Source organism: Periplaneta americana, chromosome 5 (assembly GCF_040183065.1).
Source record: "Periplaneta americana isolate PAMFEO1 chromosome 5, P.americana_PAMFEO1_priV1, whole genome shotgun sequence".
In the NCBI taxonomy this organism is placed as follows: domain Eukaryota; kingdom Metazoa; phylum Arthropoda; class Insecta; order Blattodea; family Blattidae; genus Periplaneta; species Periplaneta americana.
Window position 1 is genome coordinate 131,326,404 of NC_091121.1, and position 12,433 is coordinate 131,338,836.

The 12,433-nt window shown below is 33.0% G+C and overlaps 1 protein-coding gene across 2 annotated transcripts in view; it reads left to right on the plus strand.

Annotated features, from left to right (window-relative positions):
• Positions 1–7,084, plus strand: part of eIF2Bbeta (eukaryotic translation initiation factor 2B subunit beta) — a 60,468-nt gene extending 53,384 nt beyond the window's left edge. For both annotated transcript variants that reach the window (XM_069826640.1, XM_069826638.1), the window contains exon 8: positions 6,971–7,084. In XM_069826640.1, coding sequence (XP_069682741.1) covers positions 6,971–7,043 — 73 coding nt within the window. In that variant the 3' untranslated portion in view covers positions 7,044–7,084. The remainder of the gene's footprint in view (positions 1–6,970) is intronic.
• The last annotated feature ends 5,349 nt before the right edge of the window (positions 7,085–12,433 follow it).

The window sequence follows — 12,433 nt, forward strand, 5'->3', positions numbered from 1 at the left end:
AAAGGGAGTCATGTAGGTAGTCAAAATCATGTGAAATTTTCTGAGAAAAACAATGGTGCAATCTGTTTTGAGATATCTCTAATCGTTTTTAAGTTATTTGAAGATAACTGTAATAATGACACAAACATTAGTTACTGCATCTACAGATACAGTTAATTACGAGAATGGCATAAAAATACCTCTTCCAAAGCCTCCTTAGCACTGTACCATGTTACAAAATACGAGTATCTGTAGATGCAGTAATTAATGTTTGTCATTATTACAGTTATCTTTAAATAACTTGAAAACGATTAGAGATATCTCAAAACGGATTGCACCATTGTTTTTTTTTTCAGAAGATTTCACATGATTCTGAGTACCTACATGACCACCTTTCCATTTAAAATTTCAAAGTTGCATTCAAAATGGCGGCTTTTGAGATAGCTGAGGGCTAGAATCGAATGTGTCACTGGTGGAGCATTTGGTCTTACAAATACTGGTAACACCAATAGTAATCGAAAATCAAGCATATGGAAGATTTATATGGTTCCAGACTTTTGATTCATCCTGTATAATCTACATAGATTACAATCATATACTTTATGAACAGAATACATTACCGATAGCCAAAGTTTTATCAATCACCTCTGTGGCCATTTTCTTCTTCTACATTCTTGGATGTACAAGATAAAATAGTTCTGTATGTTTTTTTTATGTTCATGGCATCATCAAATATGTTTACAATAACCTACCTAGATTGCATAATGCAATAGTATAGTTTACTAACAGAAAATAATAAGTTCTATCAATCAACTGTGTGGCCATCTTCTTTTCCATCCTTGGTTCTCCAGACAAAATAATGTTGTAGAGTTCTCTGTATTCATTTGGAATATGTTTTATTATCTTTATAATATCGTTAACCTTTTTCCTGTTGATACCTACTAAGCTATCATACGCTTTATCTGATGGAAGGTAAAAATCATTTACATTAACTTTTATCAGTTTGAACACATTTGGTACTAGCCCTTCAATGAATTCTGACACTGTCACATATCCTTTATCTTCTGATGTAACCTATACTTGAGTTGTCTGTACTTAATTATCATAAACTTTATTTTCTTATCTCTAATACTGTTAGTGTTTTTTAAAGAGTTTGGCCACCATTCTTTAATATTCAGTCTTTCTTCGTTGCATACTTCAAGGACTGTAAATGGCATTTCTCTTTTCCTTGCACAAGTTATCATATCATTGTACTGGGAGTGTGTATAAACGCGATAATGTTTTCTTACAACACGTTTAACACATGCAAAGTTCCGATCGCACGGTAGAAAACTGTGTCCTCTCACTGGGTAGTGCTGGTGGATGTCTTTGAATCGTTCTGTTGTTGTGAAATCCATGAGCAATCTTGTTAGGGTATGGTTACAGCTCTGCCCACCGCACACATCACTAAATATATGCAGTTCCGTAACAGATTCTGGTAAATACTTGGACACATAGTGGGAAAGAAAATTGCACACTTATCTGGACCTTTATTCTCAATTTCCTCATGATATGTGTAGAAAAAGACGTGTTGTTAGATTATGAATACAGAATATGTACATCCAAGCTTGCAAAGATAAAACATCTCCTGTACAGGAATAAAGGGAAGTGGCAAGTTCTGCACGTAGTCGAATAATAACCCAACAACACTTTCCCCTTGTTTAAATGTATCAGTTACTTCTTGTAGCTTATTATTAGTTTATTATAAAACTTTTTCAATATTACTGAGTCAGCCATTGACATAATCTTGAGTGGAAAAAGGGAACTACTACAGAAGTTGTTTCCTTCTTCCACTCAACACAGAACAGACATGAGATTTTACCTGGGTAAGAATGGTAGTAATATTTCCTTTTTCAGCTCATCCAACAGGTCTACCATTGAGGAACAAAATGGCTATCTCAGTTCAATTTAGCAAAAAAATGTAGTTATTCCCTTTTTCCACTCACTGGTTCATTTGTTACTGTTGCTCCAAGATATTTCAATTTTTCAACTTCTTCAAAGGATAAATTTCCAATTTTTTATTTCCATTTCGTACAATATTCTGGTCACGAGACATAATCATAAACTTTGTATTTTCGGAATTTACTTCCAAACCTATCACTTGCTTCAAGTAAAATTCCTGTGTTTTTCCTAATCGTTTGTGAATTTTCTCCTAACATATTTACGTTATCTGCACAGACAAGCAGCTGATGTAACCCGTTCAATTCTAAACCCTCTCTGTTATCCTGGATTTTCCTAATGGCATACTCTAGAGCAGTGGTTGTCAGCACTTGCTGAAATGGGCAAAGGGTAAGCTGAGCCGTCCCGTGTGCTCTGTCATGCAGCAGAAAGAGTTAGAGAGCATACCCGCTAGCAGCTATGAGTGCACCATAGTGCAGTGTGTTCTCCGCAGGTAAGAGACGCTAGTCCCAGGGTGCTCTGTGCTGATGGCCGCTGCTATAGAGCAAAGTTAAAAAATAAAGGTGATAGTGCATCTCCTTGCTTTAGCTTGCAGTGAATTGAAAAAGGATCTGACAGAAACTGACCTATATGGACTCTGCTGTACGTTTCACTGAGACACATTTTAATTAATCGAACTAGTTTCTTGGGAATACAAAAATTCAATAAGAATATCATATAAAACTTCTCTCTTAACCGAGTCATATGCTTTTTTTAAATCTATGAATAACTGATGTACTGTACCCTTATACTATCGTTTTTTCTCCAATATCTGTCAAATACAAAAAATTTGATCAGTAGTCGATCTATTACGTCTAAAACCAAACTGATGATCCCCAATAATTTCATCTACATATGAAGTTAATCTTCTCAAAAGAATATTGGACAAAATTTTGTATGATGTCAACAAAAATGATATTCCTCGAAAGTTACCGCAGTTAGTTTTGTCCTCCTTCTTAAATTTCGCTAGATAATTCGCTTCCATCCTGTTGTATTAATTCTGTTGAAATTTGATTGATACTTGGAGACCCCTCAGGTTGTGGATAGAGGAGACTGCCTCCAGATATGGAGGGTAGCTACGAATATATTGAATAAGCAGTCGCGGACAGCCAATGAGGGGTGGTTCTCCAGCTTGGGGATTGGGCAAAGGGCTAACAACCCATCACTGTAAAAAACAGCTTGTTACGAAACCTCAAAATAAGCCTCGGAATGGGATTGATTCTCTTGTACGACCACAGGAAAGGAATAAGAAAAACTTTACGACCTCAAAATTGCTGAAGTCAATGTTTTAAGTAAATTCATCATGTCCATGGACACTATGTTCGTGAACATCACGTCCATTGACAAATATCTTGTCCACAGATGCGACAGTTAATGAATAGACGTGACTAAAAGCTACATTTAATAAATTTTAAATTTATTTGAGATTATGAAATATAGAGGTGAATTTACAAACAACATAGAGCTTACATATAAACACCAGTATTCTTGTGTCACCCAAATGAGCAGCACTCGAGAGCAGTTCAGCATTACTTTATCAAAATTAATTATTTGGTATTGCTATTATTATATAACTAATTATTCAGAATTAGTAATATAATATAACTGTGACCAAAAATATAAAATTTACAGATATTATTGAGTACGTAATGAAAACGTATTATTTACAGAAAGGAATATTATGAAAGAATAATGTAAAATAAATTATATAATATAGTTCATTCTTTTTTAAATTTGTCACTGATGAATTTCGTTAGTTCAGGTTTTTAAATAAAAGAATTTAGTAACTTAGAAAAGAATTTGAGCTATGTTTTAAACTAGCATCTGTAAAATGTTTGCTTCAGTTAATAGATTTTTGTATCATTTCTTCTTGCATAAATGTTTCTCTTGTTCGTAGATTAAAATACATATTTAGAAAGGAGGAAGACAGATGAAAAAAGGGAATGTAAAAAGTCGAGCATGAGAATATCTGTCATACGTAGGTACGCAAAATATTTAAAGTGGATAAAATACCAAAATTTGATCTAGATAAATAATTTAATGAAGTTAATAGAGACTAAGGCAGAAACATTAAAAAAAAAAAAAAAAAAAAAAAAAAAAAACATTTTTATCCTAATTGTGAATTTCGGAAAACATTACTTTAAAAATGCACCTTCTCTGGAGAATGACCCATTTACTTATTTATTTATTAGTTATTAACATAACAGATAATTCTGTAGGAGCAAAAAATTAATAATCCTTACATAGATTAATTATTTATATTTGGCCAGGCTCTGTAAGTTTGATAACTTACCCTGTACACTCTGAAACCTCTAGCTTGTCATAAAAGTAGGTATTGCAATAGATAAGATGTCTGAAATATGTGGTCCACCATGCTGGGATCACTGTTGCATGTATGAACATAATTGATTTTCTCCGAAACTTTGAGTAGTATTTGTTAAACAGAGATTATTGCTTTGTCAGATGCGAATTTCAGTGATGTACAGTGTAATGTAGGCCTACCATGTATAGAATCATTCATGGCATATACTTTCTTATAGTAGGTATGCTTTATTATGGATAGCACTTCGAGCAAGTGAATTGGAAGGTGGTTGGGGCTCAGTGCTCACAAGTACTTATTCACAGCAGTCTTAATTTATCAATTTGAGCTAAACTTACCATCACAATCAGCCATCAAGATAGATTAAGAGTGTGTTAGGTGCCACGTTAATTGTTGATGAAGTACAGTTATTCTAATAATCTTAGTAACCATGCTTAGTAACTACTACTAGGTCAACAAATTGTCCTTATACGTGAGACGTGATCACAATAATGACTAAACAATATGTCAAGAAATGAAGATGGAGTGATGTAACTTGTGTGTGGAACAAAAGACTCAGCCGAGTGTTGATAATGCTTTTGAGTGCAGCTGTGACACATGAACGGAGTCAGTTGGCGTTTTTGAAATAGAAATAAAATACACGCCAGACTAAAATTCCATGTACCTCTGAGCACAAGTGATGAAAGTGATGTGTTTTTCACTTTTAACACGATACAATACACATAAGATTTCTTAATGTTCAACTTTTCAGCAGGAATAGATATCGTGGGTAATGAACTAGCACTAGCAGAACAACACAAGGAATATTCACTACGTTGAAATTAGAAATAGATGTGATATGATATGATATGATATGATATGATATGATATGATATGATATGATATGATATGATATATATGATATGATATGATATGATATATGGTATGATATGATTTGATTTGATATGATATGATATGATATATGATATGATATGATATATGATATGATATGATTTGATATGATATGATATGATATGATATATATGATATGATTTGATTTGATTTGATTTGATTTGATATGATATGATATGATATGATATGATATGATATATGATACATGATATGATACATGATATGATATATGATATGATATATGATATGATATATGATATGATATGATATGATATATGATATGAGATATGATATGATATGATATATGATATATATGATATGATATGATATGATATGATATGATATGATATCATATGATATATTGTCATTAAGCAAAACATCCCAAGTGGTTGATGACTCTTCACATTTCTGTATTTAGGGACTTACCATCACTGTTTACAGATTTCTATACTAAACCATCCGGTTCTCAAAATTACATTCCTGACCCTAACTTAACACATCTAACCCTATCTATTCTAACGACCATCCTCCAAATTCCTCTAATATCTGACTAACTATTCCCCTACACCCCAAAGTAGCTTACTATCCTCTTCTATACATATAATAACAATCACCACAACAAGATTCACTCACTATTATTGTTCTTGGTCCATTTTCAGTTCTATTCAATTTTTACTCTCGTTTCAAGACATCATACCACACTCACTCTACACTTTTCCACGTAACACTCAACTATCAGGTTCTCAGAATTACATTCCTACCTCTAACTTCACATATTTCTAACCCTTCAAATTCCTCTAATATCTATTATTGTCCTCCCCTATACATAATAATAACAATCACCACAACAAAATTCACTCACTATTTTGTTCTTGGTCCATTTACAGTTCTATTCAGTTACTTAATCTCGTTTCAAGACATATGTAGTCCACATCTGTGGAGTAACGGTTAGCACGTCTGGCCGCAAAACCAGGTGGCCCGAGTTCTAATCCCAGTCGGGGCAAGTTACCTGGTTGAGGTTTTTTCTGGGGTTTTCCCTCAACCCAATATGAGCAAATGCTGGGTAACTATCAGTGCTGGACCCTGGACTCATTTCACTAGCATTATCACCTTCATCTCATTCAGACGCTAAATAACCTGAGATGTTGATACAGTGTTGTAAAATAACCTACTAAAAAGAAAAAAAGACATATGTACCACACTCACACCACATTAGTCCATGTAACAAACCTTCTTGGCTACACTCTTAATAGTCTGTTAACCTTGACCCTTCTCTATTTCACTTGAACCCTTCTTCACACCAATTTCTTAAATCGTAATGTTTCTTCTTTTTTAACATTCGTATCTTTTCCTTCTCACCGGTTCCCCTCCTCGGTTCTTTCTTCTTTTTCAACTCCTTCACTCATTTTGGTATTGCCGCCAACAGCTGATCGTTTCGACTTTGGTTTGTTTGGATTTCAGTAGCTGACTCACACATTTCATTCTTCTTCAATGTCACACACTGATTATAGAAATAGATGTAATATCATATGTTGTGATGTCACATAAAATAGTGTTTGAAGTTAACATGATGTTAAAAAAAATATTTTAAGTTTATTGTAATTACAAGAAAGGTAAAAATTACGAATGTTTTTGAGTACATATTGTGACATCACATTGTTTTCCACTGACAGAGCTCACTTTTGATGGAAAATAAAATAAATGCATGTTCCCCAGTGACAGAATGGTCATCTTTTTGACTGAGAAGTCAGGCTTGCGTTATGGAGAAATAGTTTTACTTAATCTGTGTATTTCTTATTTCAGGGGAGGACATGCACCATCATACGTGTATCGGTTGTTGAGTGAATTGTACCATCCTGATGACTATGACTTGTAATTTATTTAATACTGAATCTTTAATAAATGTTTATAAGTGGTTATTGTTTATTATATTATATCCCTTTGAACATTAAAGAAGTCTTTTGTTGTTAGGCCTATGTGGTATAAAGGTATAATGTCTTTAATACTCTGACCCTTTCCAGCCAACTAATATTTAGAAATTTTTATTACATTTCACTAATTGATCTGCAGGCATATTTATATATAGAACGGTATAAGTTATTTGCAGTGCATTTACAATTTTACTATATCTGTTCATGGGTTTAAACCCATCAGAGGGTGACGTACACTTTAAGTAAAATAAAAATACTTACCATGACACTCTTCAAAAGGAAAGGAAAGTTGGTGCTTATGTGTTCTAGATTTATGAGACTGCTCTAAGCCAGTGGTTTCTAAAGTGTGTGCTGCAGCACATTAACACCATGAAATATTCCATTCCATTCACCGAAATGACACTTATCCCATTATGGTTTTAGAATCGGATCATCAATGTGTTGATGTATCCATAGAAAAGACATCTAACGGCATTGTGCAAACCCCTGTTTCGCTTTCAGTACTGTTTCTATATGGTGCTCGATGTCAGAATTTTAACCCTTAAGTAGTCGCGCGGGGTGTTGTGAACACCCCAGTCAGATATTACGGAGCTCGTAACTATACATTCTGTAAGCCTGAACTTCTGAAACTTTCAGTACCTTTATTGGAAATGGTAAGGTAACAATAACCGTAAACATTTTTTAAATCGAAATTCGCATACTCGAGATAATAACGATTTAATTGAATGGGGTGGTTAAGCACGACTGCTTAATGGTTAATACAGAGTCTGGATTCAGGGAGCGTGTAGCTCATATTGAAGGATTTCATACGTGAAATAGACTTCTAGCAGCATCTGCAAATCATTTTTCAATAATTTCTCAATAGGTGTCATACAAATCGAATTCTTTCGGATCATGATGCTCAACTCCTAAATAATAAATATTAACACATCATCAAAAAAACAAACTAAAGTGAGATTCAGAAATATAAACAGGGAATCATTAAATAATTTTGAAATAATTCTTAATAATGAAACATGGGAATCAGTATAGTCAAAGTGATTGAACAGTAGGCTAAATTCAACGAGTTCCATAAAACATTTCTAAATATTTTTTAATCCGGTTTTCCTGTAAAGTATAAAAGTGCAACAATATGCAACAATAGATGGATTACATAAGGTATTAAAATCTCATGCAAAACCAAGAGATCATTATACATACAGAGCAGAAATAATAATGATACAAACTTAATACAATACTATAAAAATTATTAAAAAATATTACACAAAGTGATGTAAAAAGCTAACAAATTAACTATAATACAACAATACAAAACTCTGATAATAAAATCAAAACAACTTGGAACATAATTAAAAACGAAAATGGACGATCAAAAAGTAAAGTAACAAACTATACCTTTATATCTAAAAATACAAAAATGTCAGATGCAAACGAAATTGCAAATATATTTAACAAATATTTTACAATAACTGATAACCTCAACATCCTCCAAGATAATGTTACTAACAGTTTAGACTCTTTAACACAATATTTTCCAACAAAATTCCCAAATATTCAAATATTCCCAACACACAAACAAGAAATAATTACAATTCAGGAGCGTTTTTGCTAAAGTCGATAGATGCAGAAATTTTAGAAAGTGAATTACATATGGATATTGTATGTTTTCTACCTCCGGAATCGATCTATGAAATCAGATTTACTAAAACTTGATTCATACAATATGTAGAGACTACCAAACCTTCCAGGTTTTTTCAAAACTCGATAGATCCTGTCACTTAGTGTAATTTCTGTAAAATCTTGATTTCTGCATCTATCGACTTTTGCAAAAACACTCCTCAATTAAAAATCTAAAGTCAGAAAAACTCCTCAGGGTATGATGAAATAATAAGCAAATATTAAAATATTAGCTGGGCCACTAAGTTATTTATGTAACTATTCAATGTTCAGTGGTATATTCTCCAAGAGATTAAAATATTCAATGGTTATTCCTATCTTCAAAAAGGGAGAAAGGACATCTCCAGAAAATTGCAGACCCATATTACTTCTACCAGTCTTCTCCAAAATCTTTTAAAACGTAATGTATAAAAGATTTTATCATCATCTAGAAAGATACAACATTTTAGTCCCAGAACAGTTTGGATTAAGGAAAAATAAAGCCACGGAAAATGCAACATTTAGTTTAACTGACAAAATTCTGGAGGCAGTTAATAAGAAATTACAAGTTGGAGGAATTTTCTGTGATTTATCCAAAGTATTTGACTGTAAAAATCATAAAATGCTGCTAGACAAATGAGATTATTATGGAATTAAAGGCGTTGCACACCAATGGTTCCACTCATATCTCATAGATAAGAAACAGAAAGTCGAAATCAACACAATTATGAAATCTATCTCGACATGGGGAACTATTAATAATGGAATTCCTCAAAGATCATTATTAGATCCCCTACTTTTTCTAGTGTTCATAAATGATCTTTCCCCCCTAATAAAGGATGTAGTTCATCCCATATTATTTGCAGATGACACAAGTATAGTAATACTTACTTACTTACTGGCTACGTCTCGGTCTCCCTAAAGGTCTTTTTCCCTCCGGCCTCCCAACTAACACTATATGCATTTCTGGATTCGCCCATACATGCTACATGGCCTGCCCATCTCAAACGTCTGGATTTAATGTTCCTAATTATGTCAGGTGAAAAATACAAGGCGTGTAGTTCTGTGTTGTGCAACTTTCTTCATTCTCTTGTAACTTCATTCCTCTTAACCCCAAATATTTTCCTAAGCACCTTATTCTCAAACACCCTTACCCTATGTTCCTCTCTCAAAGTGAGAGTCCAAGTTTCACAACCATAAAGAACAACCGGTAATATAACTGTTTTATAAATTCTAACTTTCAGATTTTTTGACAGCAACAAGTATAGTAATAGCAGCCAATAACTCAAACACATTCCAGTCTTAGAGGAAATTCTCCTCAAAATATGTGACTGGTTCTCAGTCAATAAATTAGTATTAAATTGTAAAAAAACTAACATAATTAAATTTAAATCCTGTTCAAATTCAACATTGCAAATTTCAAGCGCAATAATTAACACTAGGTCCCTAATAGAAACAACAACAGTAACCAAATTTCTTAGTTTAAAAGTCGATAATGTGTTAAACTGGAAAAATCATATGATATGGAAAAATCACATTAAAGAAATTACCTCCAAACTGAATTCAGAATGTTTTACTATTAGATCTATGTAAAAGATTGTAAATATCAATACCTTAAAAACAATATACTTTGCATATTGCCACTCGGTAATGAGTTTTGGAATAATATTCTTGGGAAATTCCACAGATAGTAACAGTATATTCCTAGTAAAAAAAAAAAAAAAAAAAAAAAAAAGAGTACTTAGAATAATAGAAGGTGCCAAATCTAGGAAATCATGTAGGACTATTTTAAAAAACTACAAATAATGCCCATGGCTTGTCATATTTTTTCACTAATAATCTTCCTCGTATGTAATCGTGAAAACTTTGTAACTAATTCAACAAATCATAGCATAAACACATGTAGAAAAAAATTACTTTCATATTCCATCGACAAGTCTATCATGCTATCAGAAAGGAGTGCGTTATATGACAGTAAAAATTTTTAATAGCCTCTCTATGGATTTAAAAAACTGAAACTCAAAACATAAGATTATTTAGGGCCAAATTAAAGAAGTACCTAATTTCTCACGACTTCTATTCTGTAGGTGAATTCATGACTTTCAATAATTCTTCATGAAATTGATACTAAAACTTTGTGTTGTACTAGTATACTATATTGTAAACCTCTTTTGTATATATTTCAACTAGACTTTGACTATAAATTAAGACTTTATAATAGTATTAAGTTTTTTGACTTGTTCCATATTCTAGCTGTGAAGCAATGTACAAATACCATGGAATGTTAATAAATACAATACAATACAATACAATACAAAACAACCATGTAATGGGAAAGGCCGCTTCGATAAATAGAAATGTTAGAATTTTTTTGCCAATTTACAAGGTATCTGCACATTTTTTTCTGTTAGCCCATAGCAGATTGCAGTTCTTAATTCAGTAGTTAAGAAAAGGTTACCCTGAGCCAGCAACACTTGGAACCTTCTGACTAGGAGTGTTAACACTGTATTTGACTATAAGAAAGATATCATTCAGTGCATGAATTAAATTTTGAAAATGGATGAAATAAAAAAACTTGCAAACACTCCACAAGACTGCTGGACCAGATATGTGTATGTTGCAACATCTTCCACGAGTTCTTTAGTACACTGGAATGAATAAAAGTACTTTTGTCAAATGATGTCGACCAGAAATCAAGTTTCCTTACAAATCTGTCTATTTTTTTCTGTGGCTACTATTACAATTTGTTAACTTCTTGGCCTTCATCATCATCAATGGCACGACAGCCCTTCATGGGCCCTGGCCTTTTTCAGAAGTTTTCGCCATTCCTCCCTATCCAATGCCAAACTTCTCCAATTTCTAACACCCAAAGTCTTGATATCATCCATCACACAGTCTTCCCATCTCAATCTCGGTCTCCCAACCCTCCTCCTTTCCATCGGAATAAATTTAAAAACTCTCTTCACAACTCTATCATCTTGCATTCTCACAACATGCCCTGCCCAATCCAATCTTCTTATTTTTATGAATTTAACAATGTCCGGCTCATTATATAATCTGTGCAGTTCGAAATTATATCTTCTTCTCCATGTTCCGTTTTCTCTAACTGGTCCAAAGATTTGCCTTAGAATCTTTCTTTCAAATGTACATAATAATGTCGCATCTGACTTCGACAATGGGCAAGTCTCAGATGCGTAAGATAGTACAGACCTTACTTCTTGGCCTTGCAAACCACAATTAAAAGAATTCAAGTATTCGAATAATATATCATCAGAGAAGGCCAGTATAAGAAGTCAAAGAGAATTGGAAAATGAATTTGAATATACCAATTACTCATTTTGCAGGTACTGATACGTTATAAGTTGGGTTTTGAGAAAAATTATCGTTATTTCTTTTACAGGATTTATATTTTTCCAGAGTGCTTAAGTACCGGTATGATAATGGGAGGTCGCCAAAAGTGGGTCGCGCCTTGAAAAAGTTTGGGAGACTACTGAGTTACAGGATTCTTTAGCAAATCATTAACGTTAGTGGACATATCTTACAACTCTGCATTAGTACATATAAGAATGTTAGGGTTAAAAAAAGACCTTGAAACCCAGCTTGTCTTCTTTATTTTAACACAAGATTGTACTGTTTCTATTACCTTTCATTTGTGTTTTGTCTTCTTGGAATCATCCTT